The 25411-nt window shown below is 45.6% G+C and overlaps 1 protein-coding gene across 1 annotated transcript in view; it reads left to right on the top strand.

The window, feature by feature from the left end:
• The window catches only part of LOC144783810 (unconventional myosin-Ig-like), a 1420229-nt gene that overhangs the window by 606183 nt on the left and 788635 nt on the right, over positions 1-25411 (top strand). Inside the window, exons 12-13 of the mRNA XM_078662555.1 lie at positions 2001-2071; positions 12780-12854. Coding sequence (XP_078518681.1) covers positions 2001-2071; positions 12780-12854 — 146 coding nt within the window. The remainder of the gene's footprint in view (positions 1-2000; positions 2072-12779; positions 12855-25411) is intronic.

Genomic DNA, 25411 nt, shown 5'->3' with positions numbered 1-25411 from the left:
GGTCCTGTGCACAGTGTGTCACTGGAACCAAGCTGTACTCCGGCTGATGAGTCCATAACTAAAGCGAAACCCGTCCTGGGTTGATCGTGTTCTGGTTCCGGGAGCACCTGGCTTGGAAGTTCAGGATGCAAAGACACACAATTGATGGGGGGAATGCAGAACAAATCAAAACATTCACCTCCAGTCAAGAGATCTGGGTTAAATCCATCTTTCTTTTGCTTACCATGCCACCCCAGTTTAGACCTAAAAGTTCGGGATGGACTGTTCCGATTGGAACAGGGTCAACACTGATTTGCATATAGGTGGGTCCAAACTGAGGTGACATGGTGTGCAAAATAGCGATGGATTGGGATCAAGCCCCAAGAGCTGAGATTACTTTAAGCATTCCATCCTTCACTTTTTTGTATATTTTAAGGGGCCTATTACGATGGCACCGTACCGGGAAGTGGAACCGACCTCCATAGGTGAGGTGGTCCCGCCATGGAAATTAGGATGCCATGGTGGTGGTGGCATCCCGCATATATTGCATTGGGGCGGTGGTGCTGCAAGCAGCACTCGGCACAAAGCAATATATGCATGTCGCACATTTGCATGCAGAACGTGGCAGGCACCACGCGGTGCCTGCCACATTGTGCATGTAAATGGAGGGGAGTCCCCCCAAGTTCCCCCCCAATCCCCACAATCCCCCCAACCCATCAACCCCTGGGGGCCCGCAACGGGTCCCCGAAAGTGATCTCCACCTGGCTTTCCATGGCGGAGTCTCTGCCATGGAAAGCCCTGTACCGCCGCCCATCATAATATGGATGGCGGTGTCTTGCAGACACCGCCACCATATCTGAGCCCTTTTCCGCCCTGTCGCCTGTTTGACCGGCGGAAAACTGGCAGATGGTCTTTCCGTCCACCAGGGTCCCCACCGCCATCGTAATTTGGCGGGGGAAATTGGTGAGTGGGCGGTGGGAAATGGCGAACCCAACGCCACCGCCAGACGAGCGGTGGCGATCCGCCCGCATTTTTTAATAGACCCCTAAGTCTTTTGATAGGCATATGCACTGGAGAATGTTTATGCTTGCTGATCTTGACCAATGTATGCCTACTTGGCATTTGGTGTCTTGTTTCGTACAGAAAATGTTCCCCCGAGTATGTGCATGATTTCTGCTTTTGTGAAGTAGTGCTCCTAAGTAAAGTGTTAGACTCTGGAATATTGGAATGCTGGAACACTTCATTAGTTCCTCTTCAGAATTGTCTTAAGAACCCATGGTTTTTATGCCAATTCATATGGAAAAAAATAGTGCTATACAGTGCACGTTTGGCCTCATTTTTTTCCACAAAGTTCTTAGGGGTAGAGGGAGCATTCTGTTCTGGTGAAGGAGGATGTCTAGGTGATGATTTCTTAGGAGCTCACGCCACCTGTGTGTCACCTATTACATGGATTTTCTTTCCTCCACTAATAAACTCATATTAAAAGAAGATTTTTGAGTTTATACAGCAGTTGGATTTGGAACCGATACACCAAAGCAGGAACCACTTCTTACTTAGGGGTATCGTGGCTCGAGTCCAGAGGCAACCTGGGCAAATGCAGCACTACTTTTATCTTAGTTGTGCATTTCCGTCGGCGAATGATTTTTGACACGGCCTTCAAGGGGTCTTTGCCTTATATTTCCAAGCTTCCCCCAAATGTTTCTTTGGGCATTGAGCAGACCACAGTGCAAAATGCCAGTTAAAAAAGTAATTTCATTTTTTCAGAATAACTTCTTTCACTTTATTCCATCTTTGAATGTTGTCAGAAAATAGCAAGAAAATAGAAGGATGCTGGCTGTATCGAGTTCTAGTGTAGTCTTCCGGTTGTTATTGGCTAGAAGTGACATTAGACAAAATAAAATTACAGGATTATTCTCAGATTGTTTTTATTTTAGACCATGCAATGTTTAAAAACCTAGCTGGTGGAAATTTCCACAAAAAATTAGTAAGTCTCATAGCCTTATTTTCTTTCTGTTTCACAGCTTCGTGCCGTTGACAAGTCCATGGAGTTTAACCGTGATTTTCGAATTCTTCACTATGCTGGTGATGTCACGTGAGTTTTTATGCTCCCTGTGCCTTCGTAGGGCTTGTCACATCTCACTCAAAGAGCCAATTTCCGCTAATAGTTTAAGGCTACTTGAATGCAATCTAATTGGGAAAAGTACAAAGGATACCAGGTGACTTCATGTAATCAATTACACCATGTTATGGGCTTTCATTTAACATCCCAATGCATTTTGGGTATTGTAGTCCTTGTTCACTTCAGTTGGACCAGTTTGATTAAAGCTTTTGATTAGTATGGGTTTGCAGACGAAAAACAAAACTCGAAAGTTGTGTTGCCAAACACATGGAGTCACCTGGAAGCCTTATTGTAAGTATATGTATAGGTTATAGCTCATCGTACAAACTTGAAAACTCACTCAGTCTCATTTAGCATCATTTCTAGACGAGAATGCAATGCAGAACACAGACCAAGAAGTACCACAACATCTCTTCACACAAAATCTATTGAAGAGGTATTGCAATCCCTAAATGGTGCAAAGCATCCAAATCATGGCGCACCCAAAATGTTTGAAAGCCACAAGGAAAAGCTGTCTACAGAGACAGTCTAACAGAATGAAACTCCACCTCCTCCATTATAAACTCCACGTAGCCACAATCTGCGATATCTTTTACACAATTGCAGGCCGTGGGCAAAACCCACCTTGAGATCAGAGATTTGATTAAGGAGTGTGATATTGATCACCTGTTTCTCCTGAGATTTGATTGAGTGAATTATCTCAGCCAGTGATTGACGTGCTCATTCCACCAGGCTTCTCCATCATTAGACTGGACAGAATAGGTAAAACAGTAAGATGGGCAGCAGTGATAAATAGAGATCAAATAGAATGCATGAAAGTTGAAAATAAACCATTTCCAACCTCCAGGAAAATACTGGTGGATTTAAGAGCAGGCAAGCCAAAGTCCCTAAAAATACACATCATCCTCCACTCCTCAGTGGACGCTCTTAATTTACTTTTGTGGAGCAGTTTATTCAAACTCTTGGTCACACTGTTCCAAAGCTCAAAAATTGCAAACCATTTTTACGCTTTCTAGACGCAGCTCTACATGAAAGTCTTATCACCCAATGACTTAGCTAATGCACTTACTCAAGTATGTCTTATCATCACCTTAATTTTAACTCCCTCATACAGAGTTTCTGATCACACCCTCCCGCCCCCCCGAAATGGCACAATTCCAGCTCATAATTGATCAGTAAATTCTCCATGCTAGACCTGAATCTGGAAATTGTAAAATGCGCTACATCTTTTGGCTCCTTACTGGACAAGGAACTTAACCCTCAATCTCACATCAATGCACCAGCTAAGCTTGCAAGGTATCAATTGAGACTAACGATAGGTAACAAACACTTAATCTCAGAAGATGACTTCAAACAAGTGACTCAGTTTGTTGTTCTGAGTGGATTACGGCAGCTCCGTTCTCTGCGGCACCACTAAAACCCACCTGTCCACTTTCAAGTGAATAAGTCATGCCGCTGTGAGACATCTCCTGGGTGGGTGAGATCATCCAATCACATAACTCCTCTTATGATCACTGCCAATAGAAGCTAAGAGCTAACTTATATAGCTCTCCATATATGAACTACAAAATAGCTGGCCTGCAAATTCATCATCTCTGGTGGTCAGCAGACTCTCACAGGTTCAGGGACTTCCATATTAGATAACCCAGCTTTCAAGAAGGCAAAAATGTGAAAGAATCTCAGAGATGGCAGCCAAGATACTGTTTAAATGCCACTTCCCCATATAATAGGCTTCATGACTCATCACTCCAGAATGAATACATAAATAAATAAACAAATAAATAAAAAGATGAATGTTAGCGGCGAACCGTAACCCAAACGTAGTAAAAATCCCACCTACAGTGCAGCGCTTTACTCTCTCAGCAGCTGAATCTGAGCAGAGGACTTCACAGCTATCCTATAAGATTGTATTTCATAACAACAAATGAAGCTTTTTTAAGATTAGCTTGGTATGAACAAAGTTACTTTGTGCACATATCTATTACGTTTCACAGGTACATACATGAGTTGTCTAGGATTTTGCTTTGCATTATGGGACTAGTAGTTCTGATTTAATAATCGGATAAACTAGGCTGCAAATCCCAGAATGCAACGTTTGAACTGTGACTGGATAAGGTACTCATGCATTGACTTGGCAAACTTGAGAGCTTTGAGTGTACAATTAAAAGCCCTTGAATACAAATGGCGTTTGGATAAAAAGCCAAGAGTGGTCGAAGGTGTCACACATGACATGGACCCACTTAGAAGCTGTAGCTTCAAATGAGCATGGATGCTGAAAACTTCCACGCCATATCCTCTTCTGAACCTTAATATTCTTGAGCAGAGTTAAGGCATCTCTGGCAAGGAAGTGGGGGTATTCTAAGCAGTCCCTCGTCCTCTGTCGGAGGACATCTTGTTAATTTTCCTTATATTGTCACGTGTGAGACAGGGTGTGAATTTTCATCTTGTCTTTCTCATGGGTGATTGAAATGTGTCACCCCGGGCAAAGCAGTTCAGCTCCATGCGTTTCCATCGTGCCAAAAGTGAAAGTTCCTAGACACGGGCTAAATACCAGCATTGTGTGTCATGGTAAAAACAGGACATTCTCATCTTGTACTGTCTGAGGAAGGGAACCATGTAATATTTGTTGAAGCCACCGCTGTCATTATGCGTTAGCCTTGTATAGTTATTATCTCTGCAAGATCGTAGGTCAATTTTTGCTCTTTTAGAAAAAAATTCAATGTATCCACTTTTGTGATCAATGCACCATTCAAAGTGTGGTCAAACCTCTTACCTTTCTTCTGCTTGAAAATAATAATTCAATATACTAATTTAAACTTGAAACTGCATCTTCCCCCCTTTCCTCTCCCTCTCTTCCTCATCCTCCGTTCAAAATTATTTCTAGTAGCAAGTTCATGGTTGTCTAGGGGCAGCAAGTTATAAGCATGTCATTAGGATAATGCTTGATCGGGGATTGTAATATCAATTTTACACCCTAAAATTGACTTACCAGTTCCAGCATCATTATAAGATCATGTGTTCAGCTCTAGCAGAAACCACAGGCTTACAAAAGGTGGGAGGCCAGAAAAGAGAGTTTGAAAATTTAGTTATTTAAAAGACTGATAAGTAACAATCTCAGAAACCACATGTAAAGCAGTGACCTGGCATCATGTCATGAGGTTGCTTTTCAGCCAAGCCTGGGTCTTCAAGCCAGCTTCAATAAGCATACCAGGACTTATATTGAGAAACGTGAAGCTAGAATCCTCTAAATAAGGTGTCTAAGAGTGGCACGGGAAACCCTAAGCCTTAAGGTGTCAGTCTGAAGTGAACCAAGTTAAAGTCAGGGTAAGTAAAAGGCATAAGAGTTCAAGAGTCTAACTCAAGAGCTAGGGATTTGGAACCTCAGCAGAGTTAGAGAAAGGTCTTCCCTCAGGCAGTGAGGACAGGATCTCCTAACAGCTATTTTAAGACACACAATTGAATGCATTATACTCTCTCTTCAGAACTCTTCCCACCAACTATTCCAAACTGGGACCAATCAGGTTGCACCCTCTCCTTGGAACAAGTAAACTCCCCTCATTCCCATCATCGCATAAAGGTGCACACAGCTACACAACCGTGGATAGACCATTGGTACAGACTGCATGGTACAGGAGGATCATTCTCATACCCACGCATGGTGTAAATCACAGCAAACTTCCAGTTAATCCTATCTGCTCTAGCATTTCTAAAAGCAAAAAAGTTAGCCAGTCTTCTAACTAGCGAATATTATCTTGCTTCTGCAACAAGAAGTAAAACATGAAAGCACATTTCAAAATCAACATTATTGGTTAGCTGCTTTCAGACTGCACATTTGGTTAATGTAAATATACTATAGGTTAAATTAATAATTCAGTTGCACAAGGTGTAGCTGGCTTATACATATGTATCCACACATTGACACACAGATTAACATATGAGTAAAGGAGATTATAAAGCCCTCCTTTTTCACTGTTCCATTCCCCCCTCTGACGACTAGAATAGCCATCACCAAATACATGTGAACAACCCATGACTGCATTAGAACTTTGTTACCCGTTGCTGTTTATGCTTATAGTTCTCCGTCTTTCTCAACTCATCATAAATCTTACATTGCACATTCTCCAACTCTTTTTCTACCCGCTTCCTCTCAGTGCCTTTACACTCTGAGGGTGCTTTATTTGTCCACATCAACCTAGATCTCTTCACCATAGCAAATAAACAATTCATTCAAACACCAATATTCAAACTAGGCCTTAATATAGCATCTATACAGAATATCCTTTCCCAACTGCTTCCCAGGCAACTGTTGCTTCCAATTCTTCCAAGTTTTTTGACATTCCTGTAATATTCTTCACATCATTTCTGACCTCTTTGCTCTTGTTTGGGATATATGTGCAGCACTGCCACACTTTTAGCATCTTACAGACTCCTCCTTCTTTTGCAAGCAAAATATCTACTGTAAGACTATTTTGTAAAACCATAGACCTAATGGCCATCAATTCTTTGTCAATAGCTAACAAAGCTCAAGTAGTGCTGGTTGCAAGTTTATCAACCAAGATAGAAAGCTTTTCTGATCTTTAAGTCATTAAGACAAAACCTCCAGAAAGAATTATAGCACCAAAGATGTCCCCCACTATCTGTGAAGCACCACTACAATTAGTTCTACCATGAAATCTAACTTTTTGACATATTATCTACATGATATACTTTAATAAATACTAGTGCTACATAGCATGTTCTCACCCACTTCGCAGGAGGTGTCAGGACTCAGTCAGGTGTCAGGACTCAGTCTGGGACACTGGCAATGAGTAGTGCTAGTGAAGACAAAGTAGAATACTGGGTACAGAGCTGCCCAAGCTCCCACAGCGAGTCAAAGGAGAAAGGGAATCCAAAGAGGAAGCTCTGTACAAGAGAATAATAGAGGTAAGGCTCAGAGAGGACAGGCCCTCGGAGGTGATTTAGCATTCAGAAAAACTACACACAGGACGAATGTTCAAGACATATATATGAAACAACATTAGCAATAAAGGGAGTGTGGAGTAAAGCACTCAGGAGCTCCACACGGTAAGACTGAAGCTCAGTAAGTTCCTCACCCACAATTGCTGTTACAGATACTAACTGCAAATACCCACAAATAGGATATGAATGCAAAGGCAGGGTCTGTGGAGCTGATACCTATGGTGATGTTATAAATGTATCTCAAAGACAATACTCACAGTGAAAAACAAACACCACCTAGGTAGTCAGCTGAGACCACGGATCCTGGCGATCAAACAGGAACACGCAAGGCAGTAGCAGCAAGGGGGGAGAACTAAACACAAGCACAGTAGACCAGGAGCTAGCAAGGATGAATGCCTAATAGGAAAGGAAGGAAATCACAGGACACAATTGGCAGAAAGCAAGTAACAAACATACAAGGTAATCAGAAGCAAACAGCAGGAATAGAAAGACACCAAACTAAGATTGGAACCAAGGAAATGGGAAGAAAGGAAGGAACTGGAAAAGGTTATACAGAAAAGGAGGCTACAAGGGAATACTAGAATAGTGCAGGTTCAAGAACCAAGAAAACAAAGTAGCATTGAAGGCAGTGCTGGGGCAGGAACAACAATTGAGCCAAGGCTCAGGAGTCAAGGTAGTACTGCAGGCAGTGCTAGGCCAGAAACAGGAAATCACTGTAGCTCAGGAGTCAAGGTAGTACTGCAGATAGTGCTAGTTCAGGAACAGGAAATTACTATAGCTCATGAGTCAAGGTAGCACTGCAGGCAGGGCTAGTGCAAGGGAACAGGAAAAGGAGTCAAGAGAGCACTGGAAGCAGTGCAAATCAGGAACAAGAAATAGCTGAAGCTCAGGAACAAAGAACAACTATAACTCCGGAACTCAGGAAACAAGGTAGCACTGTAGGCAGTGCTACTTTAGGCACAAGGAATAGCTATAGCTCAGGAATCCTGGAAACAAGGATATCAAAAGCTCAGGAAACCCTGGAAAAGGTCGGTCGGTCTCACTGGTACACAGCTACAATGACAAACAATGGACTGAAGGGAGCGGGAGCTTAAAAGAACTCACAGTAATCACATCCATCAGGTGTAAACAGGCTAGCAGCAGCCAGCCACAGGTGAGCTCAATTCTTCCACCCATCCTTGGCCTGCAGGGGTGGAGATGAAGCAGTGAGCAGGGAATTCTAGTTAATAGAGTTTCAGGCAGGAGCAGGATGGCTTCCACAAATGTCAATTCCCAAATAGTGTCCAAATGGCTGAAATTCAGTATGTACATGAAGGGGAGGGTCTGGAAGCATATTAGAACACAGGAAAGTCACACTATGCACCCCTCTGGTGGTGGGCACGAGAGTACAGGGAGCGAATTGTGACAGGGGGTTTAAAGTAGGCATTCTTTCCACACACATAATAAATTCCAGTAATGACAGGATAATTCCCTGCAAATATCTGATCTGTATAAACCAAAATTTCAAACTTGTGAGGACATTGACTTAATCCTAAACAAGAAAGGTATGCTCTTCCCACTGGACGGACAAAGAGAAGGAGAGATAGAGGAGGGGGATCCTCCTTGTCGGAACTAGAGTTCTCACACACCCAGCAAGCTAGGTGTCATGCTTCAGCATATGGACTTGCTCCTCGTCGGGCCAACGCTGGCACCCAAAACGGGGCTCTTTAGTGGAGATCTTTAGTTCCTGCCGTTAGGTGCGTGGGTGTGAGGGCCCTAAAGAACATTGTAGATGTGGTGCAAGTGAGTGATGTTAACAAAGGTTGGATAGTCCACAAAAACTCCTTATTAGATTGGTTATCCACCTTCTTAAAAACAAATTGAGTGGCTGTGGTCTGGCTCAATGATCCAGTGGAGCTCAGTTCATCTCATGAGAAGTGGTCGTACACGTTTCATGCGTTGCGGTCAATACTGATCCATCGCATTTCATCTGGACCTATTGTATTCAATACTATCTACACTTGGTGGTGGTGGGTGAGAATGCTCCTACCTACCACACTCCTTGGATGCGAGCATGGGGTCCCATCAATCCTAGTGGTAACCTATACATTCGGGATGACATAAAAAAACAGGATACAGTCACTAGAGAAAACTGTCTAGTACACTGAACTAGGCGTTCCCTCAACCCCTCAACCTTGATGTCCATTCCGTGATCAATCTTGGAACCTAGTGTGATCCTTGATAAAACAGACATACTAGACAGTTAGGTGAGTTTAAAATTCCCGCCAATGAAAATAGTCATGAGACCAGACTTAAAAGCAACAACAAGAGAGAGATGTGTAGCTACCAACATGAACAATCATTCTACAGTAATCCCAATGCAGAGGATGCCGATTTGCAAGAGGAGACTCACCTAGCTAATAGTGGTTACTCACTTCATTCGGTAATAGTCGGTGCTTCTGACACCCCAGTGTCGGTGTCCTAATGATCCCGAAGTAAGGAAGAGATTGGGATTAAACATGGGCTATGCAGCACTGACAATTTTGCTCATTTTACCATATGTGCCCGGGGCATGGCTACAAGAGGTGTCCGTGTGAGCAGGGGGAAAGGGGGGAACTTACTCCATCCCATCCCATGCCATGCCTGTGACACTGTGAGAGCTGGTCGCCCCCACGGACGCCTGTCCTGGCCGTGGTTGGGGTGGTGGCAGACCCACAAGGCGGCCGCCAGACGCCGGATAGACCGGGAGTCGCACCAACACCCACTAGCGCTTAGGTGCGTTCAGAAAAGGGTCGGAAGAGCATATCCCTCCCTCCCCCTGTGTAGGGACCCAATCGGTCCGTGTTGCACTCAAGGCTAACCCGTAAACCCCAACAAACAGTGCCCTCACTCACCTGTTCGCTTCAGAAGTGCGCTGATACACCTCCTGCGCGTGGAATAAATCATACAATCACCCCCAGTCAAAAGATCTGGGTTAACTCTATTGTTATTCTGCTCACTACGCCACCCCAGTCTAGACCAAGCTATATGCAAATCAGTCTTGACCCTGTGCCTCATGGAAACAGTCCAGACCGAACTGCCAGGCCAGGTCCTCCCTGGACCGGAAACAAGCATCCTGGGACCGGTTTCTGGGTATTTTCCCTTCATCAGCCAGGCTAGCTTGAATCCAGTGACAAAGTTAGCAAGGGACCCACATCTGGGCATACCCATCCCACTTAGGGTGAAAAGTGCTACGCAAACAAATGATGGACAGAATGCTGAATAAATCATACATTCACCCCCAGCCAAGTGATCTGGGTTAAATCCATTGTTCTTTGGCTCACCGTGCCACCCCAGTTTAGACCCAGCTATATGCAAATTAGTCTTGACCCTGTGCCTCATGGGAACAGTCCAGACCGAACTGCCAAGCCAGGTCCTCCCTCATCAGCCAGGCTAGCTTGAATCCAGTGGCAAAGTGAGCAAGGGACCCACGTCTGAGCATACCCATCCCACTTAGGGTGAAAAGTGCTACCAAACAAATGGTGGACGGAATACTGACAAAATCATACATTCAACCCCAGTTAAGAGATCTGGGTTAAATCCATTGTTCTTTTGCTCACAATGCCTCCCCAGTTTAGACCCAGCTATATGCAAAGCAGTCTTGACCCTGTGCCTCATGGGAACAGTCCAGACCGAAATGGCAAGCCAGGTGCTCCCTGGACCAGAAACAAGCACCCTGGGACCGATTTTTGGGTATTACCCTTTATCAGCCAGGCTAGCTTGAATCAAAGTGAGCAAGGGACCCAAGTTTGGGCATACCCATCCCACTTAGGGTGAAAAGTGCTACGCAAACAAATGATGCTGGATCCAAACTGCGGTGGCGTTATGAGCAGGAGAACAATGGATTTAACCCAGTTCTTTTGACTCGGGGTGAATGTATGATTTATTCAGCATTCCGTCCATCATTTGTTTGTGTATCACTTTTCACCCTAAGTGGGATGGGTATGCCCAGACGTGGGTCCCTTGTTTACTTTTCCACTGGATTCAAGCTAGCCTGGCTGTTGAAGGGTAATACCCAGAAACCGGTCCCAGGATGCTTGTTTCAGGTCCACTGAGAAGCTGGCTTGGCAGTTCGGGATGGACTGTTACCATGAGGCACAGGGTCAAGACTGATTTGCATATAGCTGGGTCCAAACTGGGGTGGCATAGTAAGCAGAAGAGCAATGGATTTAACAAATATCTTTTAACTGGGGGTGATTGTATGATTTATTCAGCATTCCGTCCATCATTTGTTTGCGTATAACATGTATTTAGGTCACTGCATGGTGTTCGTTTAAGTTATTTGGGTAGATGTTCTCTGTTTTATTTTATTTTATCTATCACAATATGTAAACTTGATCATAAAAATCCTATCTATAAGTGCTTAGCTATTGAAATATTGAGGAAAATATTAAACTAAAACAATTACAATTTATTTTTATAAAAATACACAATTAAACTTGCTTCACATGCAGCAACACTTGGACATACAGGACTTTGTTCAATACAACTTTGTCAAAATACCCTCTACCTCCATTCTCTGACTCATCCCAAACCTCATTTTTCTACTATGATCCCCAAAATAACCCTTTCTAGACTCTTCCTTCCTCTAGCCCAACTTGGCTCACCCTAAACCTTATTTTATTGCAATGAGTTCCCAAATAACCTGATCTAGACTTGCCCCCGTGTATCCCTCCTTTGACTCATCCCAAACCTCATCTGACTACTATCATAACACTTTCTATACTCTTCCCACCTCTATACCTCCTTATTCTATTCAGTCAAACTAACAGACTCACATGTCCACAGCTCAAATTAACAATTTATGTTTCCCTATACTAATCTACCACTAATCCTTTTTGGGTTACAGAGTAGCATGCTACGTGCCGAAAAGTGCTTCAATACCTCGCCAGAAGTAGTAAGCGCTATACATGTATAATTACAATTACAGTTACAATTACATACATATACCTACATAAAACCAAACCAAAACAATATAGAGATATTTAACCTTCTAAACGCTTCATAAAGTAGCTGGACCACTGCTTAATAGTGGAAGGCGTGAGAACAAGGATGAAAAAAACCTTCTAAAAAAAGAACCTTGTTTGAGACTTGGTGGGGGTTTTGCTGCAGTTTAGTACCTGCAACCTTCAAAGATCTGTCTCCAAATGAAGTCAGGTGCCATTTTGGGAGGGTCAGTCTTTGGTCATAATGAAGGAGAATAAATGTGACCGTTCAGTGCGCAGAAAAGAGATCAGACGGATATTTTGCAACTTTACATTAAGGGTCTTCTAGACAAGAGTGATGATTCTGTGCTGGATGTGTTATTCAGGGTGAACAGCCATAACAACGCGGGCATTACCCCGCGCTGCTATTACAACGCTGCTTTTACAACGCAAATAATTTAATTTTCTATTCCAACACCTTCCCTACTGTTACGTGGGCTGGAGTTGGAATAGAAAATTAAACTATTCCACTATCCAGCGCTTACAGCGCAAGTCGTTGTAACGACTTGCGTTGTAAAAGCAGCGTTGTAATGGCACGCGGGGTAAAAGCCTGCGTTGTAATGCCATACAACCGTTATTCAGCCATAAGCCCTTGCAGTTCAGTCCTTTTAAACGACAAATGGTAGTTTTCCTTGAGATGCCGATGGTGCGCCGAGTTTTGTTTTTGAAAGTATTGAAATACTGTTGAACACTACTTCTGTTTTGTCTAACACATGCAGGTACTCGGTGGAGGGATTCATTGATAAGAACAAGGACACCTTGTTCCAGGACTTCAAGCGTTTAATGTACAACAGGTGAGCTGCCTACTGCTGACACTACATCGAGCGGAAACACAACAAGGGGTGCGCTAAGCAGTTGTGAGGACATGAATGCATGCAAGTGAGTACTTGAGTTTAATGGAGAATGTCAATCAGTTGGTATATAGGTACATAGGTGTGAATGTGGAGCATGCATGAAATAAGCATATGCAGGGAATAGGTTTTGGCTTTTGAACCTGTTGCATGTATCAATGGTTTGTGTCAATGCTGCGCATATTGATAGTAGCAATAATAATAATATTATTAATAGAGCTCAATGACGTGTACTCATGCGGGCGTGCATGCATGTCATGATGCTATGGTGGCTCAGCATGATAACGTTTACGTGCACTTGCTGCATGATATGGCTGCGAAGTGGTTTCTTCTTTTTATTTACCGTTCCAAGAAGGCAGAATCCACATAGAGCAGTAATTAAATCAAGTAAAAGTGAGTTTAAAAAAATAGAACTTCCCAGCAGTAAATTCCAGCTGCCTAGCCCTCCCCAAAAAGGTTAAAAAAATGTATTGTGTAGAGGACCTCAACAGGAGAAGTGGAGGAAGTACAGATGAGTGAATGGGATAGATGTCACAATGAGGAAGTAACAGGAGCGGCCACTTGTATTACAAAGTGGTGGAGCAGAGGGAACACAATTTGAAACAAGCATTGAAAATGCAATAGGTCTGGCCTTTGATTAAGTTAAAGCCATTTGCTTTGCTAATGGTATTGTATAGCAAAGTAAATGGCTTTAACTTAATGAAAGGCGAGACCTATTGCATTTGTAATGCTTGTTATAAGCTGGTCCTGCTTTCACACTTCTTCACCCCTCAGAGCCTCAACTGCTGCATCACATAAGATTACCGCATGTCGGCGGTCATCAGGCTGAATATGGAAACCCTAACCATAAAGACAAAGCAAAGGTAACACTCTACACATGCTACAGTATGCCACCTCGGTGGATAAGCACTTCAGCGCCACAAATAGGGGATGCTAGGCGCTATACAAATGCTATAATACAATACAATGTAGCCAAAGCAGAAAATGAGCTAAGAAGGGCAATAGAGAAGATCATGTCAGATGTAACAAGGAAGGGATCAACGCAAAGTGGAAAAAGGCAAGTACTGCACCAAGGGGGAGGGAAACTGGAAGTGTGCAAAAGATGGGAGCAAAGTTACATGGGAATGAAAAGGTAGCAAAAGGCTTGGAGCACGACAAGGAGTAGGGTGAGGCAGGAGCAGAACAAAGGCACACACTTTAGCATACAAGACAAATGGTAGCAAGAAAAGTGGCAAAGGAGTGCTAAAGAGGGAAAACCTCAAGGCTGCTAGCTTGTCGATGGGTTACAATGAAGCAGTCGCAGCGAAGGGCAGTAAAGTTGAGGTAGAGCCAAAGAACAGCATGGAACGGAACAAACATAAGCAGGCATACCAAAAGGCAGTTATGAAAGGCTTTTTTGGGAGCAAGGAATGCCGGCCAAGCGTAGAGATAGGAACGGAACATAAGCAGGCCTACCAAAAGGCAGTTATGAAAGGTTTATTAGGGAGCAAGGAATGTCAGCCAAGCGTAGAGATAGGAACGGGACAAACATAAGCAGCCATACCATAAGGCAGTTATAGAGGCTTTTTAGGGAGCAAGGAATGCCAGCCAAGCGTAGAGATAGGAACAGAAAAAACATACTCAGGCATACCAAAAGGCAGTTATGAAAGGCTTTTGAGGAAGCAAGGAATGCGGGCAAGCGTAAAGATAGGTAACTAGTAAGAAACACGGGCCAGGTCTGGAGTAAGCAAAGCGGGACGGACAAAACAGGACCGCCAGAGGGAACAAGCCAGTGAGTGGTGCGCACATGAAAAGCCCATCCCGCGTGTGGTGGGAGGAGGGACCATCGTACGCTGTGCGAGGAGCTCCTACCTCACTGGAAAAAACATGGCATCGGCCTGTCCACATGGGCCATCCTACAAGTAGACAAGGCGGTAACCGAGAAGCCTGCTTTCCAATCACGCACCATCGTTTAACATAAACGATGACGCGTGCCAATGGAAAGATGGGCGGGGCTTTAAGTAGACTTCTGGAATCGTATTGATTCCAAAAGGCACTCGCAATTGCGAGACAGCCCATGCGCGCTGCTAACGCCAGACAAGACCTAAAAAAAAATTATAAAGAAAAATGCACTTACCTGCTCTGACTGCTGCCGCCGTCCTCACGATCCTCGCCACCCGGACGTCCAGGAACTGCTGCACACTGCGCAGGCTCCCAATCCCAGCACTGCTCACATGCTGGGATTGGTAAGAGCGCCTCAGTTTTGCATTCAAACTTAGACTGGGATTCTGTGATGGTTTCTCCACCCAGCTGTGTAACGTAGCTAGATGGAGAAAGGTAAGTGCTTATGACGGTTTGGCTTGCCCCAGAGGGCTGCCCAAACTGTTATGAGCACTTGCAAGTGCCCACTACTCCCCCCTCCTCCCTGGTGCTGGAACTGCAGTGTCAGTGTAGGTGCCACACCCCTCCCTCGTCTCATACTTCCAGCCTGCAGGAGGAAAAATAAAACGATAATTAATGTTTCATTATCATTTTATTTTTGTCCTTTGTCTCTGCTGGCTTCGGACAGGGGGAAGACGCTCCTCCGCCATAATGGAAGAGCTGCCCCTGGGAAGTAAATAAAATAGTTTGGGGGCAAGCTGTGGATGAGGATGGGAGAAGGAACAACAGAGTGCATGGATTGAGGTGGTTTATGAGGAGGAAAGCACCACACCAGGGAGAGGGTAAAAAAACATGTAATCGTATTTTGTGCTTGGAGGAAAATAAAAAAAGCTGTTCTCTGAATGCGAGCGGTGGAATGATACAAGTCATCACACGCTGGATCAGGAAGAAGCAATGCTTCAGGTAGGGACAAATGCAAGAAGAGTAAAGAAAGCTATTGAAGCAAGCAAAAAATAGTGAGAAGAAAATCAACAAATGGTAACCCGGGAGCCGACCATAATTCCACTTAAGGTTTTAGTATGAGCCACAAGAGATCTAACGAGCATTGGCATAGCCAATAGGTCTCGCCTTTGTGACCTTATAAGTGTTTAGACTTGCAGCACATTATCCTGGGTTCTGTGCCACCAGGAATTGAAGAGCTATACAATTACTACACACTGGGTCTTGCAGTGTGATTCAGGAACACATGCTTGCCTCAGGAAACATTTATGTACATATTCCAAGGCTTTTTAACGCACAAACAGAAAGACAAGTGCCTCGATCCAAGTCAACAGCACTATAACATTCTGTGTGTGACTGCACCACTAGAGTATTGAACAGCCTATGAAGAAAAGCAGGGAAGTATTTGGCGGAGACGTCACATCCCTCCACCCCTAGGTCTTTATTCACCAAGCACCTTTCTCCAGAGTTTTCCATTGAAAGCACTGCTTGCACCATCCATTAACCAGCATGCTCCCAGCCCCGCTTTCTGTCCCATCCCTCTCGTTATAGGAGCACTGGACATAGAAACAACAATAAAATGCTCCCATTTGTCAGGTAGAGGGGAAATAATGAATAAACTGGGCCGGCGCCGGCATGACTCAAGCTCTGCACACCTAAAAACAAAAACAGTACCTGCCCTTGTATAATGTAACTGGCCCTTTTGTAAAGTGCTTCAATATCTTTGGGTCAGTCAAGTTCGCTCTCTATAAAAATGCCCCAAAAGTTAGCCTGACATAGTGTAATGTAACTAGCGCTCATGTAAAGGGCTCCAACACCTTCCGGCCACTGGAGTTCACATTATATAATAAAAAATGCCTCACAGCCCCTGGGAGTGTAGTCTTGCATCATTTATGACAACACCAAGTGAGATGTCCGAGGAAAGGGGAAATGGAAAGAATCCCTGTGGGCATACTTTATGGTGGTGGAGTCTGATGTATACGTCAGAGAGTTAATAAAAAGACAGAGTGAATCGGGTGTGGCCAGTTCTGAAGACCACTTATTGAACCCCTGGTGTGTGCATCTTATTTCAGCGTTGCTGCTGGCATGCTACCACTATGCTACCACTATGCTACACTGGCGACCAGTAGGCCTAGCTCGCCCCATGTGTGCTGATGCCTCGACTGCACCGGCATTGGTGGCCTGCTGCGCTCACAGCACCGAAGTGCGTCTGCCAGCTTCGAGTAGAGGCGTGAACTGCCATTGGCTGCCCGCTGCACTCCTGATGCTGAAGCGCTCCTGTCCGCGTTGCGCAGTGGGCCACACTGTCACTGGCACCTGCTGCACCTCTCTCTTCATGTTCCTGCCCATCAGCTTTGGCCGCCTGCTCCTGGCTTCGCCTAATGGAGCACTGATTCGGTGATTCCGTCCAGCATGCCCTCCAGCTACTACCATGCTGCTCCCTGTACCCCACCTCCTCTTTACTGGAAGGTCAGTGACCCCAGCAGGCCCAGTAGTGGCCCTGGCCCATCCTGACGTGCATCAAGCCTGCCAAAAGAGGTGATCCAGGGGCCCACTCAACCAATGACCACTTTGAACACTGCCTGGTGGTAGCTCCTCCAACAGTGTTTGCTGCATTTACCACCACCCTATGAGGTACTCCTGAGGCCTGTGCAGTTCATGGCCATCATCTGAGACTTCAGGATTCACGCAGGTATATGATGCCCCCAGGCCAGCATTGCCCATAGGCCCCATCTACCTTCCTGTGCCTCACCACCCCGGGCCCGTAAATACCTGATTAAAGTATCATCTGCTGCTGTGTACCCACTCTCCAGCTGCCCACTCTGCTGCCGCACCTAGCTCCTGTGAAGGCACTCCCAGTGTGAACACCTACCTGACTCCTCATATTGCCTCACAATGTACTCCATCCTGGCCCTGGAACCCTTCATGGTCAAGTGGCCCCCACCACCCCAGGCTGCACATTGGAAAGCTTGGGTTAAACACCTGGGGCCTCATTTACAAACTTATGATGCATAGCAGCGCATCAAGCCTTCCTCCTGCGCTCCCTTGCGTCAAAATAAAAGGGCAGGAATGTGCCGTATCTACAACATAGGGCTCATACCTGTCCTTCTCCCCTGCGCTGACACACAAACAGCTGCCGTGCACCAACGCAGACACCCTTGCACCCTTGCACCATGGTGCAAGGGTCACTGCAGGAAGGGACACCTTTCTGCACAAAATCTATCATTGTTGGCAAGGAAAAAACAAGGAGAAATAAAAGTATATCTCCTTGTTGCGCCACTCCTACGCCTCCACTGCGGAGGCGTAGGAATCTGACGCAGTCCCAGGTTTATGATTTCTCGTAAATATGGGAATGCTTTAAATTGCATGGGTGTTGCGTGGGAACACGCACATCATAACACATGGAACGCCTCTTTCACGTAGAAGCACACATTAACAAGGCCATGAAAAGCCAAGTAAAGTGGCTTAGCGTGAACCTTGTAAATATTCTGTTGCACATTGCGCCACCAGAACGTCAAAAAAGTGACGCTCTGGTGTCCCAAAACTGCTGCTAGGGCCTCGTAAATGAGGCCTCAGGAAATCTATTTTGAAGCTGTTGAGACAGCTGTGGACTGGAGACATGCCATGCTCCTCCATCTCTTGGTACCATCATCCACAAGATCTCAAAAACAGTCATTGAGGCCACAGAAGTCTGGGACACCATCTCCTCCCTCGCCCGATGTGACCTTCATCACAGAGACCTGGTTCACCCCTCCATTGGCCCCTGACTTTGCCACCACAACACCCAACAGCTACAAGATGAAAGGCTGGGACTGCACCAGTAGACATGAAGGTGGCATCACCAAGGTACACAAGGAATCATTAATCTGCACCTCCACCACAGTCGAAACCACGCCAATCATGAAGCGCCTGAACTTCCAACTCCACACCAGCGACAAAACCACAATCAAAGGCACCCTTGCATACAGACAACCCAGGACCACAAACCGGCCTCAGCGACGCCATCACTTAGTATATCAACCCGCTTGCCATCGAATACCAACACTACGTCTTCCTGGGAAATCTCAACTTCCACCTGGACAACCCCACATACACCAACTCCACCGACTTCCTGGAATGAATGGACAAAATCAGCCTCACGCAGCTTGTCTCAGACCCCATGCACAGAGCAGGACACATACTGGACCCTAGCTTCACATCCAGCAACAGAGTCAGATTTAGCCACACCACAGAACTCCCCTGGTCTGACCATTGCATCATCCACTTCACCATTGCTGGACCACACCGCACCACTCCCAACCAGCTGCTCATCCCCCTTCTTCAGCTGGACCAAAGACATGCACCGCCAATGGATTACTGTCCTCAGCATCACCCAGCCCGACTTATCCACTAGCCTGAACCGGGCAGTAGAGAATTTCAGCGCCTAGATCACCAGCGACGCCGACCGAGTCACCCCACCAAACCAGTGTAAACTCACAGATACACCAAATGAGCCAGCTGGTACACGCCAGAACCCAGATAGAAAGATGATGACGCAACAGCAGAAATGACAATGACTGAGCCACCTTCAGGGACGCCCTCAACAACTATCAAAACCAACTAAAAGATGAGAAAAAGGAGGCACTGACGAACCACATTGAGACCTGACCAGACAAAGGAATTCGTTACCATAGTCAGAGAGTTTACCTGCCCATCAGCCACTGAAAACTCGATCCCCCCCCATAGGAACTCTGCGACACACTAGCGACCACTTCCACAATAAGATAGCCGCCGCATACAGAAACTTCCACTCCAAACCCACCGACCTCCTCACCCTCCTCATGCCCACAAAGACCACCACCGACACCCCTCTTACCACATGGGAACAGCTCAGCACACCGAACATCCCCACCTTAATGAACTCCATTCACTTTGGAGCACCCTCCAATCCATGTCCCCATTGACTTTTCTACCTCTGAAGTGATGAGATCAGACACCAGCTCACCACCACCCTCAATGCCTCTATTACTGCAGCCACCTTTCCAGAAGCCTGGAAACTCTCAGAGGTCAGACCTCTCCTCAAGAAACCCTCATCAGACCCCAGGGAGCCCAAGAACTACTGCCCCATCTGGCTGCTATTGTTTCCCACCAAAGTCCTAGAGAAGGCCTTCAGCCTGCAACTCACTAAACACCTGGAGAGAAATACCCTGCTAAACCCCTCCCAATCAGGATTCAGAGCAAACCACAGCACTGATAAGGCCCTAATCTCTGCCACAAATGACATCTGCACCCTACTCGACAGAGGAGAATCGGTCGCCCTGATTCTGCTTAACCTCTCTGCAGCTTTCAACACTGTCTCCCACCACACTCTCATCACATGACTGTACCAGATCGGAATCAAATATGACGCTCTTAGATGGATGGCATCATTCCTCATGTGACGCACCCAGGGAATCTGTCTCCCTCCCTTCACCTCAAAACCCAAGTGCACCATCAGGGGTGTACCTCAAGGCACATCCCTCAGTCCAACCCTCTTCAACATCTACATGAAGCCACTATGGGCATTATCAGGATCCATGACATCAGCATCACTTCCTGCACCAACGACACCCAGGTCATTCTCTCACTCTCAGCTTACCCCAACTCTATGAAACCTCAACCTGCCCAAAAGGACCCACATCACCCAGCACCTGAGAGACTTCCACTGGCTCCACATCCAGAAAATATTCTATTTCAAACAACTGACCCACTCCCACAAAGCCCTCCACGACCAAGAGAGTTGTTCATGCATACATGAACAACTGCCAACCAATTAGAAACCTCTGCTCCGCCTTCCTCTCCCTGCACAACACCGTGCATCGGCCTCTGCTGCATCAGAGGATGCTCCTTCTCCCACCTCGCTGCCAAGTCTTGGAATGATATCACCCTCGTTGATAGACTTCAGGAAGAATCTCAAGACCTGGCTCTCTGACTGAAACCCACAACCTTGTACCTTGATACCCTCTAAATTCATCCCAAAAGAACCATATGGACACGATGGAGGATACATGTAAATTCCAGACTGAGAACTGACTTGCAGAATAGGGGAGACGGTGTTGTGTGACCCAGGGGGGGGAGGAATCCCGGGGGGGGGGGTTGGGGGATTAGGGAAGGGGGGGGGAGTTCATATTGTTAAGTTTGATATTGATACCTGACAAAATGATGTTACTTTACTTTATTTCTTTTATAGCGCACGGCAACTCCGAGGAGCATCCCGGCGCTTTGGCAAAGAAAGACAGCATAGAAAGCAACCACACAACAAAAAAACAGAAAGAAAAACTATTTCTTAAAAAGCCATGTCTTCAGATGTAAAGATTGCTACTTTATTGAAGACTTGTAATGATTGGCAGTTTCCTCCGGAGTGCGGGGTGCTGCACTATGTATGCAATCTATCAAATAAAACCTGTTTTCAAAAGAACCATATGATTAATTGATTGATTAATCTGTCACTCCAGTGGCTCTTAAACACTGGGGGATTGTCTTCCACCTCTGTCCCAAGGTGGAAAAAGAACTGAAGCTCTAGGGAAAAGCTGGTGTCATCAAACAAGTGAAAAGCCCAACCCTGTGGGTCTCTCTCATCGTAATGGTAAAAAAAAAAAAAAATTACGCTGTATGCATTTGCGGGGACTAAACCCAATCTAGTGGGAACATCATCTCACACCAACCATTGATGACATTATTGGAGAACTGTAAGGGTCAAAGTGGTTTACTAAAATGGACATCTGGTCCGGTTACCATCAGATACCTCTGCACCCAGATTCCCGACCATTCACCACATTCTCGATGCATGCTGGCCTCTGGAGACTGATCTTCAGAATTTCCAGTGCTACCGAAGTATTCCAACATATTGTTAAAAACAATCTGCACGGACTCCCAGGGGTGCTGAACATAAGCGATGATATCCTGGTTCATGCCCAATGCTTGAAGAACACCTCACTCGCCTCAAAGCTGCCTTTACCTTTCTTAAAGAGCATGGTCTGATCCTCCATCAGGAGAAATGTGACTTTCTACAAAACAACATAATTTTCTTCGGATGCCGGTTCTCGGGCAAATAAATTAGCCCAGATCCAGACAAGATAAAAGACATACGGAATGCCCAGCTACCTTCTCTGAGTCCGTAGCTTTCTTGGCATGGTGACGTGCTGCAGATGCTTCATGCAGAACATGGCGGACGTCACTCGTTCTCTTAGGATACTCACAAAGTCATCCAGCCCCTGGGTGTGGGGAGAGGAACAAGAGGAAGCCTTGAAGCAGACCAAAGCTATCAGCCAATACAACTCTTATGTACTTCAATCTCAAAAAAGACTATGAGCTAGTCATGGATGCCAGCCCCACCGGGCTAGGGGTTGTGCTGGCCCCTCAGCAAGAGTGTGGCGAATGTGCACCGGTTACTTTTGCCAGCTGAACGCTCACACCAACAGAACAACGTTATGCTTAAATTGAACAAGAAGTAATTGCCATACAGTGCGGCTGCAGCACTTCTACATATATTTATACGGCCACCCATTCACCATCTTCACATATCACAAGCCACTGATCCCCATATTCCATGGGTCCTCTAAACCCCCCGAGGATTAATAAGTGGATCCTGAAACTGCAGGACTTCAATTTTACAGTACTGGACAGGCAATCACAACCCAAGGAACTTCTTCTCCCTCCATACTCGCCCAGCCACCCTGCCAGAGACTGAAGAAGCTCGGGAAACTGAAGAATATGTCTACCTGGTGGTGGAGCGCTCCAAACCTCTCCCAATGTCCCTAGCAGAAGTAGTGGGAGACACCAAGCACGACAACTGTCTGAAGATCGCCATCAAAGCAACCTTGACGGATGACTGGCAACTTCTTCAGTTCCCAGCCCCCTACCATACTGCTGAAGCATAATCACCATTCAGGGAGTTACACAACATCAGCCAAGAGCTATATTTCACCAATTAAGGCTGCCTATTAAAAGGTCCACACCAGGTGCTTACAGAAAGCCTAAGACAAAAAGCTGTCCTCCTAGCACATGGAGCATATCAAGGCATCATCAAATGAAAGAACGGACTGAGAACTAAGGTCTGGTTCCCAGACTTGACCAAATTGTAGAAGCCTTTGTGCAGAACTATCTAGTCACCAGCCAGTCCTAACTCCCAGCACAGGCCATCACCGAAGACAGTTCGGGTGCCACATGGCAGCAAGTTAGTGTGGACTTTGGTAGCCTTCCTAATGGCTTCCACATGCCGGTTGTCCTGGACAACTTCTCTTGTTACCCACAGGTCGAAATTGTCTCAAAGACATCCGCATCTGAAATATCCCGAAACTTAAAAGGTTAATGGCCACCCATGGCCTGTTTGAAGAAATCCACACTGACAACGGGCCTCCTTTCAGCAGCCACAAATGGGCTAAATATCTGTACTCCAGGAACACCAAACACCATTGCAACACACTCCGATGGTCCCAAGCCACTGGGGAGGTGGAGTGCATGATGAGGACCCTGACAAAAGTGATCCGAATTGCCGTGGCAGATAACACCAAGATAGTTTGAGCCATATACAACTTCTTGCAAGACTACATACTCACACCCTATTCAACAACAGGCATTCCCCCAATCAAGCTGTGCTTTGGAAGGAGAATGACTGATATAATCCCCCATCATCCTGTATGGGTTGACCTACCAAATCCACCAAACTTTCTGACTCTAGAAGAGCCCACATCAATGACTATGCCTCACAGAAACATTGAACCAAACCAAGCACTCTCAAAGACTACGTTCTAGTGAGAGACTGCCATCCTGGTGGCAAGTTCCACCTACCATTTGAGATCACATTGTGGCCTGTCACTGAGAGCAAAAGAATGATGGTGATTGCCCAAAGAGGAGTGGAGAGTAAGTTAAGGTGGTGCAGTCTGACATATGCGTCAGAGAGTTAATCAAAAGTCCGTGTGAATCGGGTGTGGCCAGTTTTGAAGGCCACTCATTTAACTACTGTTGCTTGCGTCGTATTTCAGCATCACTGCAATGCTGCCAGTACGCTACAGAGAGCTTCTGTGAATGTGCTTTGAAATTAAAGCAGTTAGAGTAGGAGGATGACAGAAAGAGGTAGCAACAGGGATTCAGCGACACGGGAGGATGTGGGAAGGACGAATGCTGCTCCATTTGTCAGGTGGAGGAGAAATAATAATAAAACAGGGGCGGCATCGGCCTCACTTAATCTCCGCCTTGTGTAATGTAATTGGCGCTTTTGTAAAGCACTTCAATACCATTGGGTCAGTCGCGTTCGCGCTCTATAAAAATGCCCCCCAAAATTAGCCTGATATTTTGTAATCCAACTAGCGCTCATGTAAAGTACTCCAACACCTTCGAGTCGCTCAAGTTCACATTATATAAACAAGCATCAGAGAAAATGTGATGGGAGTTATCCCAAACTTGCCCTTAACTGTGGTTCAAGGTTGGGCTGCTGACGGTCTGGTGACCGAGTCTCGCTAAAGCAACAAGCAGCGAAGCAGTGGGGTTTAATCCTCACGCTTTGAAGTCAGAGAAATTTAAAGAAGCGATTTCAAAAACAGCGTCTGACATTTCATTGGTAGTTGATTGGAACAGGGAGATTAAGTGATGGCCACTGAAGCTGAAACACCAAAGTTGGGCAAACAGTGGCACGAGCAGGAATCAAAGAAAAAAAATTGTATGCAAAAAGAACACATAAATACAGAACTATAACAGTAATTGGGCACTGGTCTATGAGAGGAAACCAAACACAAAGAGGAGGGACAAAGAGGAATGATTAACCACTAGCAATCAAACGGACGAATAAAACAAAAATGGGCGGGTTGTAAGCCCACAGAGTGAATACAGCATGTCTTGAAGAGACAGCGCATGCACTGCCTAGCCTCAACCAAAAAATGTGTTGGAGTTTCAACTTTCAAAAAGACACTAGTGAGAAAGACTATTGATGTGAACTTGAAGAAAAACATGCAGGGTTCTGAGTGAGACGAGAGCTTTTGAAGTTATGTGTTAAAAAAGTGAGCATCAAACATAGTGATTTTGAGTAGTTGACTTCACTCTAATAGGGTCTGTTGTGTCTCCTTTCCCAGAAATGCCTTCGGGGAAACAAATTCTCCCTTAAATGTACATCTCACTGCATTAGACATGTAAGTCTTTGGGGGGCTCACTCATTACTTAGGCTTTTGGACCTCTTCATAAGACCTGTGCAACCTACTGAGAGGTTGCCAGGGACGCAACTATCTTTCCTGGCAAGAATAGAAAAAATAATTTGTCACTGCATCATGTTTTATTCCCTCCCTCTAACACCATATAGTCTAAAGCCCTTTGAGCAAATATCTATGATAGGTTGGCTGTCATTGATCATGCTGTTACAGCCAAGGTTCTGATGACAATGGGCTCATTGTGCCACACTACTGGCCCCAGATCTGGTAAGGCTGGTTGGTTGCATCACCAGAGTTTTATTCCAGGATTGTGACACATCTTGTGCCACCAATACAGTTGCACCAGATCTAGAGATGAGGACGTGCATTTCAAGTGACCACTTTTAGTTTATGACTGTTGGACCACTAAGAATGTGAAATATCCCCATTTCCCTGCTGTAGGCCAGTCCCTCTCTGATACCATGTCAGCAACCCAAACATGTC

Source organism: Lissotriton helveticus, chromosome 10 (genome assembly GCF_964261635.1).
Source record: "Lissotriton helveticus chromosome 10, aLisHel1.1, whole genome shotgun sequence".
NCBI classification, from domain to species: domain Eukaryota; kingdom Metazoa; phylum Chordata; class Amphibia; order Caudata; family Salamandridae; genus Lissotriton; species Lissotriton helveticus.
Note: the sequence above shows the minus strand (reverse complement) of the source record. Positions and strands in the feature narration are given on the sequence as shown.